This window comes from Barbatula barbatula (assembly GCF_947034865.1).
Source record: "Barbatula barbatula genome assembly, chromosome: 19".
NCBI classification, from domain to species: Eukaryota; Metazoa; Chordata; class Actinopteri; order Cypriniformes; family Nemacheilidae; genus Barbatula; species Barbatula barbatula.
This window is the reverse complement of record NC_136782.1, coordinates 297,790-317,598: the sequence shown is the minus strand read 5'-3', so window position 1 is coordinate 317,598 and position 19,809 is coordinate 297,790. Positions and strand designations below refer to the sequence as shown.

Here is a 19,809-nt window from a genome sequence, read left to right as displayed (position 1 = left end):
ACGACTTGTCTTCATCAACATTCATCATGAAATACTGTGAGTATCTCCACACACACAATGAGCTGTTCAGGCTTCAGCTTTACATTTTCTTCCAGGATATTGATCCAGAAACGACTGTAAATGATCCGTGAGGTGTCACACTTATGAGCTTTACTATTGTTGGACTATTGGAATGTGAATGAGTTTTATTATTATTGTGCTTTTTACCATTATAATGAAGGTTTGACAATATTACTTGTGCAAATGAATTGTGTGTACTGTAGTTCATATCTTATTCTTATGCATTTATACAGTCAAAGCAAAAAAGATTTTGAACATTTCTAAAACATGACAAGCACATATAAAGGTGTGTCAAGGATTAGCTTGAATAAATGTAAGTCAGATGATGTCTGAATCATGTTTGGTTTGACTGTATGTTGTTGATATTAGTTTTTAATTGTGTAGTTCTTTGCATTGTCAACGCAGAATGACAGCAATACTACTAACGGTAAATAATGCAATGTTTACTCTTGTTGTTGTTGTTGTGCGTACACACAGTGGTTGTGTTCAGCGTAGTCGTCGTGGCTCTCGCGACAGGAAGTCCACTGCCATCAGATTCACAGCAGTGCGCCGCATGCTCACTACACGCTCGCTCATTGCTCGCCAAGCTCTCGCAGCTCATGGACAAGGTTCCTTTCACATCACTGACAACATTCATACGTTGTGTTTATACATTCATGTCATGTGTCATTTGTGTTCATGATGTTGTGTCTGAACGCAGGAGGGACGAGAGAAACATCCTCATTTGTTCGCCGGGTTTAACTGCACTGAACAGACAACACAAATGATTCCCTTCACACAGACAGCGGTGGTCTGTCAGCCCCTCACACCTGCTGTGAGTCTCTTCGTCTGTCTTACTGTTGCTCATCTTTGGAAGCATAAGCCGTTCCTGTGCCCTCTTTTATACATCAATGACATCAATTAGATGTACATGTGCACTTTGCGAAATGATTTTACAATCAAATAGGACTGTGTCTACACAGCACTTTATAAATGAGGTGTGATGTTCCTAATGTGTTTTTAAGGCTAATTTACACCGTCACATCCCAGTTCTGCACATGCTGGTTAGGGATGTTTTGACGCACGGTAGCTGGTTTAAGTTTAAGGGGGTCATGAGCAACCTGGGACCATCGTAAACCGGCTACCGTGCCTCAAAACATCCCTAACCAGCATGTGCATACTTCTTTCAAACATAATAAATAATCTACTTTTTATTGCAGAACACATCATGTGTCAACCAGAGAAACTCCACATTCAACGCAGTAAGCGAATAGTTGATTCTTATCAAGTTCTTATCAAGGTAACGCTTTAGATCACAGCCCACATAAGTCAACAGGATTTACAACGTGACCAATTGTACCAATAATGTACCTCTGTAATGCATATCTGTAGGTAAAGGGGAACAACATGCAAGGTTTTGGAAACATTGTGTTTATTATTCTGTAACAAAAGGAAGGGGTGCCCATTTCACTATTACGTGGTCCGCTTGTAATAACAATGTACCTCATTTATTACTATAGCAAACATGAAATATGGGGAAAAGCCGTGTTGAGTTTTAGGGCAAGCAGAACTACACACGTTTCACACTGGCCGAAAAAGAGTTTTGACTTTAGGATTCCTTTTTATTTGATTGATTTTAGGATTTTAGGTCAAAAATTCTTCCTCAAATCAAAGTAAAATTAATGTTGACCTGTTGAGTCTATACAACAGTTATCAAGTTTTTTCAAAAGAGCAGTTCGATTGGGATGTTTATATTACCGCAGAAAGTTATAGAATGTGTGTTTTACCGTATATTCCTATCAAAATGAATGGTTCTTGAGTAAGATTATACCCGTCTAGTCCACGTGGATCCTGGAATGAAGAGTTTGGGAACCCCGGCGGTTATTGACAGAAGGTCGAGTTGGGTTGAATTGCCTTTTAGTTTGTTGCCACTGGCATACGAAATGACAGAAACAGGCAGAAGATTGAGACCGTTTCTATGCGTTACACGTCATTTTGAAATGGTAGGTACCCCTTATCTATAAAATGAATTAAGCTGTATTTTAAAACTATGTACTGTAGAGGTACATTATTGGCTGTGAATTCTGTTGCGGGCTGTAATCTAAAGCGTGACCAATTCTTTCTTTTGAATTGATCCACTGATGACTTTGTGGCGAGTAGGCATACAGGTTCGGCCAAAATCTCGCTAGACGAGCGCTGTTTTTATCCTAATCCTGCCCCAAACCTAAATCGAAGCTTTTGGCCGCAGCTGTAGCCGATCTAGCCTTGACCTGTTTTGTTGTGTCTAATGATGTCATGTTTGTACTGTTTTTTTTGGTCACAGACCGAGTGTGTGAGGAACATCAGAGATGATTTGTGGTATTATAATCACATCCTGAAATCATACATTGATGGAGTCCAGAATGCTGTGCAGGATTTGAATCCTGTTTTAATGGCTACAAAAACACTCACGAGCGTAAGCAACAAAACTCCTCTTTTCTTTGGATAATGCAACAATGCCCACCATTTTATGCAAACAAAACCCTTAGATGATGAAAACAAAACTAGTTCTCCGTTACTCGTGGTGAACCAGGGAAATACTGACTCATTATTCTCATTTTAAAGTGCTTGCAGGAAGGTTTTCCACGTTTATCTGCTGAAAGAACGCTGTCTGAAGTGAGTGTCATCTCGTGAAATCATTATTTCATCAAAGCCTCTCAATCTTCAGTCTAATTCATTCTGATCCCACCCTTGTGTTTTTGTCACACGTTGTGTAAAGTGGGATGTCTGGCAACGATCGCCTTTCGATGACCGCCTGTCCCTGTGCAAAACGCTGAAGGGCTTCCACATTCGGGCCATCACCGTGAACCGTGCCCTGGGCTACATCGCCTCCGGAGACCACAGGAAATTGAATTAAATAAAATGATTAAAGTCACACTAACACATCCAAACCAACGTGATAGAAACACACCAAACATATAAGCTACACGTGTGGATATTTATAGGATGGTTCTTTTTCAGTCTATTTATTTGCTCGAAGTATTTATTGACATGCTTGCGGTACATTATTTATTTATATTATTTATTAAAATATTTTGTCTTGCCAAAAAAAAAGCAGTGTGAATTTTTCAGTTGATTCAAGTTTGATGAACGAATGATTGTGCGGACTCAATAAAGTCTTGTAAACGCCTAAAGGCTTTTTTTATATCAAAATGATTTATTTACACTCACGATCGTTCACAAGTTCTCACAAACATTCACCTGAGAATCCAACATCATTAGTGTTGTGAAGGTGCTTATTTAACATGATGTCAATCAAGATAAATTGTCAAAGCCCATGCGTACATCTCATCTGAAAACACAGTACGGCTTGTAGAGCTCATTCTTGATGTCCTGCTGAAATCTATCACGGCTCATGATTCAAAAATAAAACATTAAAACACATTCTTCAGTTCCAGAGATTTTCAGAAGCACCAGCAAAGTCACACATTTACATTACAAACAAAAAGAAACAGTAGAGACACAGACATTTCCTTTCTCAATGAAACACTGGACTCATTTAGTACAGTTGAAACGCACTAGAGTTTGTTTTTCTTCTTGGTACGCTTTTAACCGAACCCTGGAGCGGTCCGTTTGTGGTGCGAACGTGATGCCGTAGTCTGATGCTAGCACAGTTGACCGGGCAAACGTAACCACATCTGACACACGATGTTGACGGTGAGTTTATTTCGTTTACAAAAGCACTTTAGACAAAAGGTTCTCCCGCCAACGAGTGATCTGGTTGCTGTCACGTGACGGCATTTTGGTTCTAATCAACTGATGAGGACCAAAGCAATCCGTGTGGTGTGAACTAATGTATGATTTTGTGCCATTGGTCCGTACCAAATAAACCAAACTAAAGGTGAGAAAGCGTCCTAAAATGACTTTGACTAATGGCATTCTGGCTATTTCAGTTGTTAAAAGGTAAAGTGAAAACGTCATTCATCATCATCAGATAAGCTCATTAGGCTGAATTACTTTGTAGCATCCCTGCGAAAAGACCAAACAAAGGAACATGTTAGTGTTTCATGTATATTTCCACTTACTCCCTCAGAACGAGATGATTCATTTTCACCGAACATTAGCATCTCTTAACAAGACAAATGGACATTCTATAAAACTGGAATAACTTTTAAAGAATTTGTATTTTCTCTTATGTAGACATTCATGTATTTCCTTGTGTTCTTATTACTGTGTAAAACTCCCACGCACAGCTGACAGAATAAAAACAAATACAGTCCTGCTCTATATGATGGATGTCTCTTTTCTTGGTACATCGGTTCAATGTGAAATCACTCACCAGCCAGAACGGCGATGACTTCATTGGGCACGTCATCGTTGTCTTTCAAACATTTATGGAGTTCTTCGAATCCCGCTTGTCCTTTGGGCTGCCGTCTCCTCCAGCGGTCCAGCATGTTGAATTTGAGCATGACGACGTCCTCGTCTTTGGCCGACTCGATCTCCTCTAGATCCTGTTTGATGAGGCCCAGGTAAGAGATGGCCACGATCTTCCACTCCTTCCCCATGCGTTTGGCCACCTGCATGAGCTGCTGGTCTGTCAGGTCTGGAACTTGGCACGATGTTTTCTTACGGTCTGAGGACAAAGCGGATGTTCAGTCGGTGGGACACAGAACAGAACGAGGATCCGGTGATGACGTTACCTGATTCATCGAAGGAGACACTTTTCCTGCGCTTGTGATAGAGCTCCTCCTCTGACGTGCTGGCCTTCCTCTTTCTGCCTGTACACACATCATTCATCATTCTCCAGAAAACCTTTCAGCACACACAAACACTACCGCAGTGGTTCCCAACCCTGGTCCTTCCAGAGTGTCTCCCTATATCAATCACCTGATTCTACTCGTCAGACCCGCTCTCAATGTTGGTTAGTGTGTTAAGTTCTCTAATGAACACACTAACCATCTGATGAGTTGAATCAAGTGTTCTATATAGGGGGACGTCTAAAGCGTTTTGGAACCACTGTGCTGGCGTATACGCACCTTGCGATGGTTTCCGGGACTTTTCACAATCCAGATTGTGATCGCAATCTCCTGTAAAACATGTACAGCTCATTTCACCACCGAAACAAAAAATACTGTGTGTTATAAGTCTAGAGGAAGTCGAACCCTCTCTGATGATAGTGCTCCAGACGGTGCGATCCGAGTCTGTGTCTGTCAGCAACAGCTTGAACGGAGGACTTTCCTCAAAGAAAACCTCGAAATATCCCTTCACCTCCACAATATCTGCGCTGAACGGCATCTCCTGCACAAACACACACATCATTTACTGAAGCACAAGCAGACACGCACACACACACACAACTGCTCTGTGTCTGACCTCTGGTGTGATGTGACCCACAGGTTCACTGCTCAGTCGATATTTTCTGTTCTCCTCTAGGATGCATGTTGGTGGTTTGTGTACTAGCACGTATCTCTTGTTGTTCTTGAAGTTGTTGGCCCGTCGAACGGCTTTCTTGATGTCCTGTGAGGATGAAGGATTATTTAAACACTGCTATGACCATGACACAGATTTCCAACCGGAGGAGGCAGAAACCTCGGTGTAGACCAGCTAACTTTGAGTACTTTATAACCTGATACACACTACACTGTATGAAAGTCAAACTGACTGGAAACACGAGTAAACAATGAAAAGAGTGAAACTGAAAGTTAGTGAAGGTGTGAAAGTTTGAAGACCACATCCCTCACTCTATCCCTGACACTGTGTGAGTAAAGTCCAGCAAAGCATCTGTTGAGTCAGACACCGAAAGGCTTGTCATATACAAACACATCGGATCTTACCACAAAAACACTGATGCTGATATTACAGCAACAAGGTACTTCATGCGTTTATGCATTGAGGACAAACCGACACGCTTACTGATGACACATACATGTACATATGACACAGTTTCATTTTGTAACCCTGAAGGAATTCCCCCATACGTGATTTAAATCTCAATTAATCATCTTTATTTTTTCATGTCCACAGAAACTTGTCAATGACTTTTGGATCAGAGCGAGGCAAATTAAGAACCGTTTAACTAATAATGGCATCCAGTTTGTGCATAACAGAAGTCTGTGTACTGTGCATGTTCATTTTGTATTTATCAACACGTATTTTAGAAAATATTAAAATGAATATAAACATTTCTATACCATTTCAATTATTGGTAAATATAAATAGACAATATTTCCTAAATGTACATACATGTTTGTGTTTTTTATTGGGTTTATAGTATGCACAGTACACAGACATATGTTATTTAAACACAAAACTGAAGTAGTTGCTATGAAGTAGATGATGTGACTGTTTAGGAATAGATTCCTCCCAATCGCGCTCAACCAGGCTAAATGTGAGTAGAAGCATCTTCTGACCCCTGGTGGCGTTAAACCTGTTCTGCACTGACTGTGAATTGGCGTCAGGCGAGTTTATTTCACTATTATTCTGAGAGGAATTCCTCTGAAACTAGACACTAGACTGATTCTTTTATGTGCAATCCTGCTGCAAAATTATATCTTTTCTGATGTGACAACTTTTAACATGCAACATTCATGTAAAGTAGAAAAACATTTCCTTTAAAGCGGCAGACAGTATGTAGCTGTTACACAGTCATTTTCAAAATCATTTCAATTCAATTTGATTTATATAGCGCCTTTCACAATTTGCATTGTTCCAAAGCAGCTTTACAGGAGAAAAATGAAAAACACAAAAAAAGGGTAAAACACACAGACCATGAATAGTTTAACTTGTTATAAAAAAGACCTAGTAAATAATATCTAATGTCAGCATCTCCTGGTGGTTTATTTGGCATATTTTGCATTAAGTGAATGCTTGGCTGAAAAGATGTGTCTTTAATCTAGATTTAAATTGGACGAGTGTAAAGGCCGAAGTGAAAAAGGCTGTTTTTGTGACATTTGAGATGTGATTTTGAAATGACAGGTTGCTGTCTAATATAACGTCTAGATCTTTTACTGTATTTGTTGGAGTAACAGTACATCCTTCAACTTGCAGTTTATAATCAGAAATATTTGGTTTGCGTGTCTTTGGTCCAATAAGTAATATTTCTGTTTTATTAGAATTTAAAAGAAGGAAATTATAGGTCATCCAATGTTTTATATCTTCTGATAATTTGGATAGCTGGGAGGAATCATCTGGTCTTGATGAGATATATAGCTGGGTATCATCTGCATAGCAATGGAAGCTAATTCCATGTTTTTTAATAATGTTTCTGAGGGGAAGCATGTATATGGAGAACAGCACGGGTCCCAGAACCGATCCCTGAGGTAATCCATAATTTACTTGCGTTAAATAGGATGATTCCCCATTTAGATGGACAAATTGATGTCTGTCTGACAAGTAAGATCTAAACCATTGTAGTGCCTGTCCCTCAATACCGGTATAATTGTGTAAGCGATCTAGAAGTATGTTATGGTCTACGGTATCGAACGCAGCACTCAGGTCAAGCAGGACCAGGAGTGAGATGTTACCTTTATCTGATGCTATAAGCAGGTCGTTTGTAATTTAACGAGCGCAGTTTCAGTGCTATGATGCGATCTAAAGCCTGACTGAAATTTTTCGTGCATGTTGTTATTTTGTAAGAAAGAGCACAACTGAGTGCACACTACTTTTTCTAGTATGTTAGACAGGTATGGGAGATTTGAAATCGGTCTATAGTTTCCAAGTTCATTTGGATCTAAGTTTGGTTTCTTGATTAGAGGCTTAATGACGGCCATTTTAAAGGGTCCTGGGACATGGCCTAGATTAATTGACGAGTTGATAATGTTATAAATGGGCTCAATTGCAACAGGTAGTAGCTCTTTTAATAATTTAGTTGGTATGGGGTCTAATAAGCAAGTTGTAGGTTTAGAAGTTGCGATAAGTTGAATTAAATCTTCCTGTTTAATAGGTGAAAAACGCTGCAGCCTTTCTTTTGGAGCGATGGTTGGTGCTAATTCATAGGACAGATTTGGTGGTTGAGTTTTTAAAATTTTTTTGTGAATGTTTTCGATTTTCTCTGTAAAAAATATCATAAATTCATTGCTACCGAGGTGCGGCGGAATAGCAGGTCAGTTTATGTCTGTTTATTTGTTAATTTAGCGACTGTGCTAAATAGAAACCTTGGATTGTTTTTGTTGGTTTCTATGAGGTTACGAAGGTGCTCAGCCTTTGCTGCTTTTAGTGCCTTTTTATAACAATTTGCACTCTCTTTCCATGCCATTTTAAAGACTTCTAATTGCGATTTTATCCATTTGCAGAGCATCTAACCTAATTTCACGGTCTCATTCTGCACTATTATCACTTATAAACTTGACACGAGGTTTTACTCACCAGACACTATGTCTATAATGGCTTTTTGAAATGTATTCACACTGTCCAGGTGATTGTCCTTCTCTCTGTCAAAGTGTTGTGAAGTTGTGTCTAGTGTTCAGTGCGTTTGTTGAGGTTTCAAGTGCTATTTTTTGTATAGGGCTTCTTTTGTTTGCTTACACCTGACAGCTACACATTTTTTACATTTTATTCTTTTGATACGTTGTTTCATGTTTACTATTGCTACACACACAGAGCTCTTCTTTAGTTAAGGTTGACTGTCTATTGCTTTCGGCTAAATGTGGAGGATTCTGAAGTTTATCAGTGAAGAGTGTTTCCTCACCTCGACCTCGGAGCGGTTGTTTCCGGCCAGATAAACTCTGAAGGAGAAAGACTTCTCATGGCCAACTTCTCGAAACACCTGCACAACCCCATGATGCTCTGCAGGTTTAGACGTCTTGACGACGGGACCAACGGGGGAAAGAGACGACACGTTCCATTTGACATGGCTGCCCGAGTGATCGGTCGAGGGTTCGATCAGACCGAGCCGGTTCTTCACGTGAAGAACGCTGAACTTCACATCACTGTTCTCATCTGCTGAAAGACACATTAGAGAGGATGAAGCATCACACGAGAGGAAGACAAGAACCTGACCGATAAAACAAACACGTGTGTACCTGTCAGACACAGCGAGTGTGGGAACTGCACAGATTTCAGAATCGACGGATCACAGTCCACGTCAAAAATGGGTCCGGCAAATTTCCACGAGTCGCTCAAGTAGCTGGCAAACTTGCTCCACGAGAGAACGCAGTAGGTGATGTTGACCCGCTGAGAGACTTCAAACACCAGTCCAGTGTCTGAGCATTCATACACACCTTCTGCCTCCAAATGAAGCCTGTCAGAACATCAGAACCGTCACAAGATCATGCCTCTATGAGAACTGTCTGAACATTTACATTACAGTGACACACCTCACACATCTCTTTACACATATTGACAATACTCAATGTATAACAGATATCCTTAATACAAAAGGGTTTTTTCTTAAAGTATCATTTGGATGGAACACCCAACAGGGTTTAGGGTAAAAGGGTAATAGATCTGCATGTTGGAGTGTATCTAGTCGGGATCATTTATCATTCACTCGCGTGCCCCTTTCCACACTTGATAGTGAACTTTTTTTTAGTAAACATACGAATTCATACGAAAGTGTCAAGTAGTTTTCCCATGACATTAGGTTTTACACTCATGACTCACATCTTCATCTTCCCATGACTCACTTTTGTTCAGAAACATGAGTCCTTTCTTATTATGAGCTGTAATAGTTTTTATCCAGCCCAGGCTGTTAGAATACGCAATCCATCATGACTGATATTATTGAGAGTTTATAAACGTGAGCCTTTCATTTCTCTGTAGTGTACAGTCACCAATAGTTTGATGAAACATCACACTGTGAATTAATATGGTGTAATGCTGCCACAATACTGCCCTAACACTCAAGTACTACTGTTGTCATGATTCTGTCCTCGTCATGAGTGGAGCGGGGAGGTGTGGGGGGCAGAGAGGAAGAGCTAAACATGGCAGGGGAAGACTAGGGAAATGCCAGCTGAGGAAATACTCACTGGTTCAGGTGGGAGAATGCTGGCTGGAGAGTCAGCTGGACACGGCGGCTAGTAACATTGCAGCAATACTGCGCAAACGCTCAAGTAACGCTGTCACAATACTGCGCAAAAGCTCAAGTAACACTGACACAATACTGCGCTAACGCTCAAGTAACGCTGACACAATACTGCGCAAACGCTCAAGTAACGCTGACACAATACTGCGCAAACGCTCAAGTAACGCTGTCACAATACTGCGCTAACGCTCAAGTAACGCTGACACAATACTGCGCTAACGCTCAAGTAACACTGTCACAATACTGCGCTAACGCTCAAGTAACACTGTCACAATACTGCGCTAACGCTCAAGTAACACTGTCACAATACTGCGCTAACGCTCAAGTAACACTGTCACAATACTGCGCTAACGCTCAAGTAACACTGTCACAATACTGCGCTAACGCTCAAGTAACGCTGTCACAATACTGCGCAAACGCTCAAGTAACGCTGACACAATACTGCGCAAACGCTCAAGTAACGCTGTCACAATACTGCGCAAACGCTCAAGTAACGCTGACACAATACTGCGCAAACGCTCAAGTAACACTGACACAATACTGCGCTAACGCTCAAGTAACACTGTCACTATACTGCGCTAACGCTCAAGTAACACTGTCACAATACTGCGCTAACGCTCAAGTAACACTGTCACAATACTGCGCTAACGCTCAAGTAACACTGTCACAATACTGCGCAAACACTCAAGTAACGCTGTCACAATACTGCGCAAACGCTCAAGTAACACTGTCACAATACTGCGCAAACACTCAAGTAACACTGACACAATACTGCGCAAACGCTCAAGTAACACTGACACAATACTGCGCAAACGCTCAAGTAACACTGTCACAATACTGCGCTAACGCTCAAGTAACACTGACACAATACTGCGCTAACGCTCAAGTAACACTGACACAATACTGCGCAAACGCTCAAGTAACACTGTCACAATACTGCGCTAACGCTCAAGTAACACTGTCACAATACTGCGCTAACGCTCAAGTAACACTGACACAATACTGCGCAAACGCTCAAGTAACACTGACACAATACTGCGCTAACGCTCAAGTAACACTGTCACAATACTGCGCTAACGCTCAAGTAACACTGACACAATACTGCGCAAACGCTCAAGTAACGCTGTCACAATACTGCGCAAACGCTCAAGTAACACTGACACAATACTGCGCTAACGCTCAAGTAACACTGTCACAATACTGCGCAAACGCTCAAGTAACACTGTCACAATACTGCGCTAACGCTCAAGTAACACTGTCACAATACTGCGCAAACACTCAAGTAACACTGACACAATACTGCGCAAACGCTCAAGTAACACTGACACAATACTGCGCAAACGCTCAAGTAACACTGTCACAATACTGCGCTAACGCTCAAGTAACACTGACACAATACTGCGCAAACGCTCAAGTAACACTGACACAATACTGCGCAAACGCTCAAGTAACACTGACACAATACTGCGCAAACGCTCAAGTAACACTGTCACAATACTGCGCAAACACTCAAGTAACACTGACACAATACTGCGCAAACGCTCAAGTAACACTGTCACAATACTGCGCAAACACTCAAGTAACACTGACACAATACTGCGCAAACGCTCAAGTAACACTGTCACAATACTGCGCTAACGCTCAAGTAACACTGTCACAATACTGCGCTAACGCTCAAGTAACACTGACACAATACTGCGCAAACGCTCAAGTAACACTGTCACAATACTGCGCAAACGCTCAAGTAACACTGACACAATACTGCGCAAACACTCAAGTAACACTGACACAATACTGCGCAAACACTCAAGTAACACTGTCACAATACTGCGCAAACACTCAAGTAACACTGTCACAATACTGCGCAAACGCTCAAGTAACACTGACACAATACTGCGCAAACACTCAAGTAACACTGACACAATACTGCGCAAACACTCAAGTAACACTGACACAATACTGCGCAAACACTCAAGTAACACTGACACAATACTGCGCAAACACTCAAGTAACACTGTCACAATACTGCGCTAACGCTCAAGTAACACTGTCACAATACTGCGCTAACGCTCAAGTAACACTGACACAATACTGCGCAAACGCTCAAGTAACACTGTCACAATACTGCGCTAACGCTCAAGTAACACTGTCACAATACTGCGCTAACGCTCAAGTAACACTGACACAATACTGCGCAAACGCTCAAGTAACACTGACACAATACTGCGCAAACGCTCAAGTAACACTGACACAATACTGCGCAAACGCTCAAGTAACACTGACACAATACTGCGCAAACGCTCAAGTAACACTGACACAATACTGCGCAAACACTCAAGTAACACTGACACAATACTGCGCAAACACTCAAGTAACACTGACACAATACTGCGCTAACGCTCAAGTAACACTGTCACAATACTGCGCAAACACTCAAGTAACACTGACACAATACTGCGCTAACGCTCAAGTAACACTGTCACAATACTGCGCAAACGCTCAAGTAACACTGACACAATACTGCGCTAACGCTCAAGTAACACTGACACAATACTGCGCTAACGCTCAAGTAACACTGTCACAATACTGCGCTAACGCTCAAGTAACACTGACACAATACTGCGCTAACGCTCAAGTAACACTGACACAATACTGCGCTAACGCTCAAGTAACACTGTCACAATACTGCGCTAACGCTCAAGTAACACTGTCACAATACTGCGCTAACACTCAAGTAACACTGTCACAATACTGCGCAAACACTCAAGTAACACTGACACAATACTGCGCAAACGCTCAAGTAACGCTGTCACAATACTGCGCAAACGCTCAAGTAACACTGACACAATACTGCGCTAACGCTCAAGTAACACTGTCACAATACTGCGCAAACGCTCAAGTAACACTGTCACAATACTGCGCTAACGCTCAAGTAACACTGACACAATACTGCGCTAACGCTCAAGTAACACTGACACAATACTGCGCTAACGCTCAAGTAACACTGACACAATACTGCGCAAACGCTCAAGTAACACTGTCACAATACTGCGCAAACGCTCAAGTAACACTGACACAATACTGCGCTAACGCTCAAGTAACACTGACACAATACTGCGCTAACGCTCAAGTAACACTGACACAATACTGCGCTAACGCTCAAGTAACACTGTCACAATACTGCGCAAACACTCAAGTAACACTGACACAATACTGCGCAAACGCTCAAGTAACACTGTCACAATACTGCGCAAACACTCAAGTAACACTGACACAATACTGCGCAAACGCTCAAGTAACACTGTCACAATACTGCGCAAACACTCAAGTAACACTGACACAATACTGCGCAAACGCTCAAGTAACACTGTCACAATACTGCGCTAACGCTCAAGTAACACTGTCACAATACTGCGCTGATGCTAAAGAAATACTGTGGAAATACTGAATAGTTTCCGGATGCACTGTACATTTAAAAACGTTTGGTTCTGGTAGTTAAGTTGCACAACTTAAAGGCATTGTTTTGGTATTATATTTATTTATTTTAATGTATGCCTTAGTTTTGATACTTTATAGTCATTTGAAAGATTTTTCTTTTTATTTGTTATTGCCTCTCAGAAAATGCTTTATTTTAAACCCAGAATGTAAGGCACTTAAATCAACTGCATCAACTTTATTGTTCACCGTTCACATTGTTGGCAGTACAAGTACAGTCAGTAAAACAATGGGTTACGACTAAATGTTTATTTTTGATAGAGAATATTGTTGTATGCCTGCATACTATGCCTTTTTTCTTAAAAAGGAAACATTTTAAGAGACCCGTCTTATTTTCTCTTGTATATTTACTATTGCTATTTAATATAGCATTACTCTGTAGAATACTCGATTACTAAATATTGAATAGCTTCAGCCCTCCACCGGAGTAAGACAGTGGGAGTACCGGCGCTGACACTCGTGTGATACTGCGGACTTACAGCAGGCGGTCTCTGGAGATTTTTCTGGGGGTCACAAGCTCATGTTTGGGATTCTGTGAAGGAAAAATAACAGTTCTTTTATCATCAGATATTATGAGGAGCATTGTTCAGCTTGTCATTAGACATTAAGGGCCTACTTTACTAAACAGGGCTAAATATAGGGAGCTGATGGGAGTGGACTCCTACAAATGCACATCCAATAAGGTCAGTCACGAAAACCACACCTTTCAGCGCTAATATTCACTGCGTGTCTTTCATAAATACCCACAGCTGTTTTTAATGCCAAAAGAGGAGTCAGAGAAGTCAACAAACTTTCAGTGTTGACACTCAAGTGGTTTAACATACGGACACATGAATGATCCATCATACACTTGAATGAATGTTGCACAGGTCATGACGGTCTCACCTTCAGAGCTTTACATCTGTCACAGGAGAACCTCAGCTGCTCATCTGAGACATAAATCACAGTCACACACAAATACAGCTGGACAATGATTTGAATACATTTGACAGCATTCAATTCAACAAACAGCGTCATTTGGATAAAACACTCAAAACGTTTGTATACTTCATGATAACATAAAAAATGATGATGATGTGATTTTGTTTAGTACTGTTTTTGGCACATTCATCTTCCATGTTGTAAACGATATGAAACATGTTACATCTGCAGGATATGTGATGTCTTAAATAGCCTTCGGCACTTACCGCTGGCATCTTCTGCTGTGGTGGATCTCTTATCAGAGTCTAAAAAACATTATATCAAATGATTCAATTCAGCAAAACCATGTATAGAAATAATAAAAGCGAGTATAAGAACATTCTATTTATTATTAAGATGAGGTGAAGTACTGTGTAGTGTAGTGGTACTGTAAACAAACATCATGTTTATTCAGTGATATCAGATGCTGCTACTGTAACTGAACAAACACAGAATATCCATGACATCACGCTAATACCCAATAGAGTTTACATTGCCTTCACTTTCCACTAAAGTTTGTTTTGCAAAATCTTCATTGAAGTGTAAGTGGCCTTCATAAGAATCAACAGTTACAAGTGACAAAAAACAAATGATGCAATGTGGCCATAAAAAGAAAAAGTAAAACAGCAGTAGTACGTAGAGGGCTAATGATGACAATCGTCAATCATCTTTAACAATATAGACGATAGTAAGACATGTTAAGGTAAACATATATCAAAAATAAGAATATGAAACCTGAATGTGTGTTGTGTTCCTCTTCATCAGACCCATCATCGTCCTCAGAGCTGTTCTCTGTTGATGTATCTGTGCTTTCTGATCACACACACACACACACACATCACTGATATGAGATGCAGCTCAACAGATTATTCTGCATGTTTGATAGGAATGTGATGTCATGTACCTGAAGCGCTGTGAGACGTTTCTGCAGGATCATCTGTAAAACACACAAATGAATGAATGAATGAATGATGTGAAGTCAACATCACCGCTAATATTAAAACCCTGTGGGCAACTGGAGTCAGTGTGTGATGTGTCAACCGCAATAATGATCTCATGTTAGCTAGCATTATATTATACAGTAGTTATTTGTGTATTACGACGTTATCCAATGTTAGACCCAGAGTAAAAAAGCACTCTGTTTTCCAATAATAAAGACTAAAGATTGGTGAGGAAAGAGAGTTATCATCAGTATCTTGATATCAAATTCATCACTGTAAAAAGGAAAAAGTCCAAATGATGGTTTCGCTCTCTAACATGAGCTTACGGAACCTTTAAAACGCATCCTGTTGTGTGTCAATCTTCCCTCTCATAGGGTTTGCTCGTGAAGTTTATTTTATCATAAGCAGGGCCATACAGGATCTGACTTTTTCTTATTTCCACGCTAAAATGTTTGGATAAATGTGAAGAATTCCACAGAATAGTTTTGGATGTGATCATATCTGTGCTTTCAAAAGCAGATGACAGCAGATTTGGTCCTGCTTATTTAAAAAGAGGATTGTTTCAAAAAAATGTTACTTGTAACTAATATCTTATTTTGACGTTATGTGGAATATTACTGAATATGAAACTGCAGGACCATAAGCCTAATATTATGTTGTTATAATTGCTTCCAATGTTTCATCATCTGTAAGTCGCTTTGGATAAAAGCGTCTGCTAAATGACTAAATGTAATATTAACTTCTTCATTGTTATGTTGTGTAAGTATGATGATTGGTCAATGTAGTGTTTGTCCCGCCTCTTCTTCGCTGTGATTGGACAGTGACGAGCTTTCTGTTTTAAAAAGTGAAAGAACCGGTGAAATATGTTTATGATACACAGTGCTTCATAACGCAGTGTCATGTAAAAGAAAACACAACCTTGTATGGAGCAGGTGTACGTTTCTTTACACCAAAATATGTTCTGCCCGTGTTTCACGAATAAGGCCAATGAAATCATAACGCGTGTGTTTTGTGATGGTCAGCAAATATTCAAATGAAATAACATAAATCATCAAACTGCATATAAATGATGGACTCACTCTTCACATCTGATGGTGAAACATCTCCATTCCTGAAATACACAAATACAACAATGTTCATCATCATGTGACACAAACACCGCCGCTTCTGTTAGAAAAGTGAAAGCCCTTCATGTCACTACCTTGCAGCAGATATTCTCCTCATAAAAGCACTTTTCATCCTCATTTGTTCTCTGTGGACAGGCTCTGGTGTACCAATGTACCTGTCAACCCTCCCGTATTTTCCCTTGCTATCCCGCGATCATCCCGTTTAAATATTTCTCCCGCATTTTTTATATTTCTATTTAAAAAACAGAAAAAACCGCAGGGCGCAAAAGAATCATGCGGAACTCCCGCCCTGCAGCTAATTTTATTGGTTAGGGTTATAATGATGGGTAGGTTAGGGATCAGTGTTTGGTGTAGGCAATCACGTGATTCACAGGACCAATAGAATCTTTAGAATCGGACGAAGGAAAATTCGCGCGAAGAAGAAGAGCAGCAGCAGCAGCAGCAGCCCGAGGATGGACATAATGAGAGAGATGACCGCAAACTTTCTGCAAGTATCTTAACAAATGGGAGAGGGAGGCTTCGTACTTAACAAAGACGGATTTTAGTGTATCACACGGAGGGAAAAGGGATGTGAACCAACACGAAACATCTGAGATGAAACATTCTGAGAGCATTGTTTTAGTTTATATAAGAGTTTAATGTGGTCATGACGTGTATAACATCATTATATTAAAACGGTGAATGTCTCAAAAACAGTATTACAGTTAAAAACTCTTTTGGTCAAGCTCACAAATACACTCCTCATAAGAGTTAAGGAATGCAAAGTCTGCGACCTATGTGTATACATAACAACACCACAAATAAAACTGTATCCCCCAATCATTCTCCTACATAATAAATGTAATATGTAATAAATAAACTTGCGCTGAATTTATATTCTGTTTTGTCTTCATTTATATAATGTCCCTTATTTTGAAATCTCAATGTTGACAGGTATGATGTAGATCAGTAGAAAAACTTGAATTTGAGAACAAAACCCCCAAACAATTACACTCACAGTCCCAAAGTGAAAACCCGTCCAAAAAAGATGTCAAGGAACTATCATGAGAGTATGAGTAGACTGTAAGGTTGAGGTTAGGAGAATCTGCTTTGAAACTGGAAAATGACCAGGACACTTCAGGTATCAAACGGTTCAATACCATGAATTTGCTCGGTTCGGTTCTTAATATGCTGCTGTTCTGAAGTTCAACGCAATGTGGCATTATGTCACAGAACTGATGCGAAACTGCTTACATAGAAGAACAAGATGGATGGCTCAACACACACTTCTTCTGCACCATAATTCGCCTACTAAATACAATGTCTTAAAGTATGTATGTATACCCGCTTGTTTTCCTGCTTAAAATGTCTCTGAGCTGCTTTTGTGGTAGCTTTCCCTTGAACTGAATTCACCTTTTCTTCTGTCCCGGCTCGAGGAAGCGCTACTATTTAAAAGCTCATTTTCTCTGCTCCCCACTTTCACTCTTCAACCCAGAGAAGAATGTCAAGTCTGTAAATCTGATGAAAATGTTATTCATAATCAAGACAGAAGTGAAGAAATGTGCAAAAATATGAACAAAGGGAATATTTAACAATGATAAACAAACAAACACAATTCACCTTCAGAACATATCGCTTATCCGGAGGTCAAAATCAATATATCATTTGATGTTTTTGGCAACATTCACTAAAATCAGTTTATCTTGATAAAGTAACTAGTGAAGATATTTGAAGTGTTACAGTAGCTCTGTGTTATCCGTAAGGGATCATGTACAGTCAGTCAGTCAGTTGTTATCCTGACAGACCCGACATGAACACCTAAGCACACATCAGCCTCATTAAAATAGCAAAAACCATCTACGGTACAAATATATTTGCAAGTGTAATGGGATTTTTAAGTTTGGCACACGTCCGATTTGTTTTACGTGGAGAGGGTGGGGTTGGTGACCTGCACGGTGGCCAGCCATCAGGGGGCGTTTCAAATGTTGTGCGTGAGGTGCTGCTGTTTTCATTAGCTCATGAAGTTGAGCTTCATTGATTTCCTGATCTCTGACATGATCAGCACATACACAACACTACACACACGTTTACACAAACAGTATGTGTGGATATCTCTTCAGCATGTTGAAGGATTGAAAGTTCCTCTGATGCAGATTAGAGTCTCAGTCAAAGTGGGGCAAATGATAACTCTATCGGGGTCTCCCACATCCACATTCAGCTTTGTGGATTATAGTAAAAACACCAACAGCCGCACAGAAGAAAGACGCTCTTGATTCGTAACGATGGCGGAGAGAACTAAACGTCAAAAGTGTGGTTACACTTCACCAAAGTAGACGCTGACAGTGACAATGCTGGTAGCCACAAGCGCAACTAAACTTTTGCATGTAAGGGAGGAAACACAGGTCATCTGTGCATCATGCGCAGACAGAGAGACGCACTGCTTCTGACTGCTTAGCCCAATCTAGTTCATCTCTTGATGGCCCATTGATAGCCTTTTCTGTTTCAATATACCAAAGTGTGTTTTTGTGGCTCTTCATTAAATGTTTTTATTCGCCATTGTAATGTGTTATTGACTGATCTTATTAAGACACATTTGCATTAAATCTATAAAAATCAGAATTCAGAGTATACTCACTAGACCACGCCCCCGGATTTAAAGGTCATCCTACTCTTTTATTAATAGAAATCTTTGAAAGTACCGATATTATACAGATCAGACAATCGACCATAGAAAGAGGAAGAACGTCATCCTGCTTAATATTCATGAGCTCTACTTACTACAGAACGTCATTAATATTCATGCCTCGCATTCGTCGCGGTTTACAAATAAGCAACCGGAAGGTTTATTCCCCACACAAACGCCATTTCCGATTGATTTAATGAAGCAATTGATTTAGGAGAGAAACACATTTATTACGCGTTTCATCCTCACATGTTTAAAGGGCATTTGGAGAGTTTGACCCGCAGGAGTATCGCGGCGTGCATCACTGTGAGGTAACGTTACTGTCGCTTTAATGTGTTACGACTCTTCCACGCGCTCATTGTTTACAACGCTCGAGCGGAATAACCTATAACCCTTCAGCTTGAGCAGCGACTCATCTCAACACCCTCAACTACAAACACTCACCTGTCGTCCAGTGTTGCTGTTTCTCTATACTGTGCCATGTGTGCGACCATTATTTCCCATACATACACATGCACGCAAACACGGGAGCGCGCACCAGCGGCGGCAGGAAGTGGCGGGAACTGCAGTCAGTCAGACCCGCTC

At 40.5% G+C, this 19,809-nt stretch overlaps 1 protein-coding gene across 7 annotated transcripts; it reads right to left on the bottom strand.

Moving 5' to 3' along the window:
• Window positions 1-3,199: 3,199 nt before the first annotated feature.
• Window positions 3,200-19,809, bottom strand: LOC306908280 (NACHT, LRR and PYD domains-containing protein 1b allele 3). 7 transcript variants are annotated; one of them, XM_079481002.1, is made up of 15 exons: window positions 19,669-19,809; window positions 16,515-16,546; window positions 15,399-15,431; window positions 15,230-15,307; window positions 14,722-14,760; window positions 14,420-14,463; window positions 14,014-14,066; window positions 9,039-9,256; window positions 8,705-8,955; window positions 5,392-5,535; window positions 5,181-5,316; window positions 5,055-5,105; window positions 4,719-4,796; window positions 4,358-4,651; window positions 3,200-4,047 (listed from the first exon to the last, which is right to left on the bottom strand). In XM_079481002.1, exons 1-15 carry the CDS (start codon window positions 19,716-19,718, stop codon window positions 4,022-4,024), a joined length of 1,527 nt encoding a protein of 508 aa, XP_079337128.1. In that variant the 5' UTR covers window positions 19,719-19,809; the 3' UTR covers window positions 3,200-4,021. The 7 variants fall into 7 exon arrangements, 5 of the variants coding, with proteins under 5 accessions (XP_079337128.1, XP_079337127.1, XP_079337125.1 ...); XM_079481001.1 differs by having other exon boundaries at window positions 8,705-8,958; window positions 19,669-19,766; XR_013787993.1 differs by having other exon boundaries at window positions 3,222-4,047; window positions 4,719-4,792; window positions 8,705-8,958; window positions 19,669-19,766.

Coding starts and splice junctions, on each gene's coding strand:
- LOC306908280 (XM_079480999.1), bottom strand. CDS start 19,718: ATGGTCGCACACATGGCACAGTATAGAGAAACAGCAACACTGGACGAC. Junction 8,959..9,038: donor ACACTCGCTGTGTCTGACAG/GTACACACGTGT, acceptor TGTGTCTTTCAG/CAGATGAGAACAGTGATGTG. Junction 5,317..5,391: donor TGGGTCACATCACACCAGAG/GTCAGACACAGA, acceptor GTGTTTGTGCAG/GAGATGCCGTTCAGCGCAGA.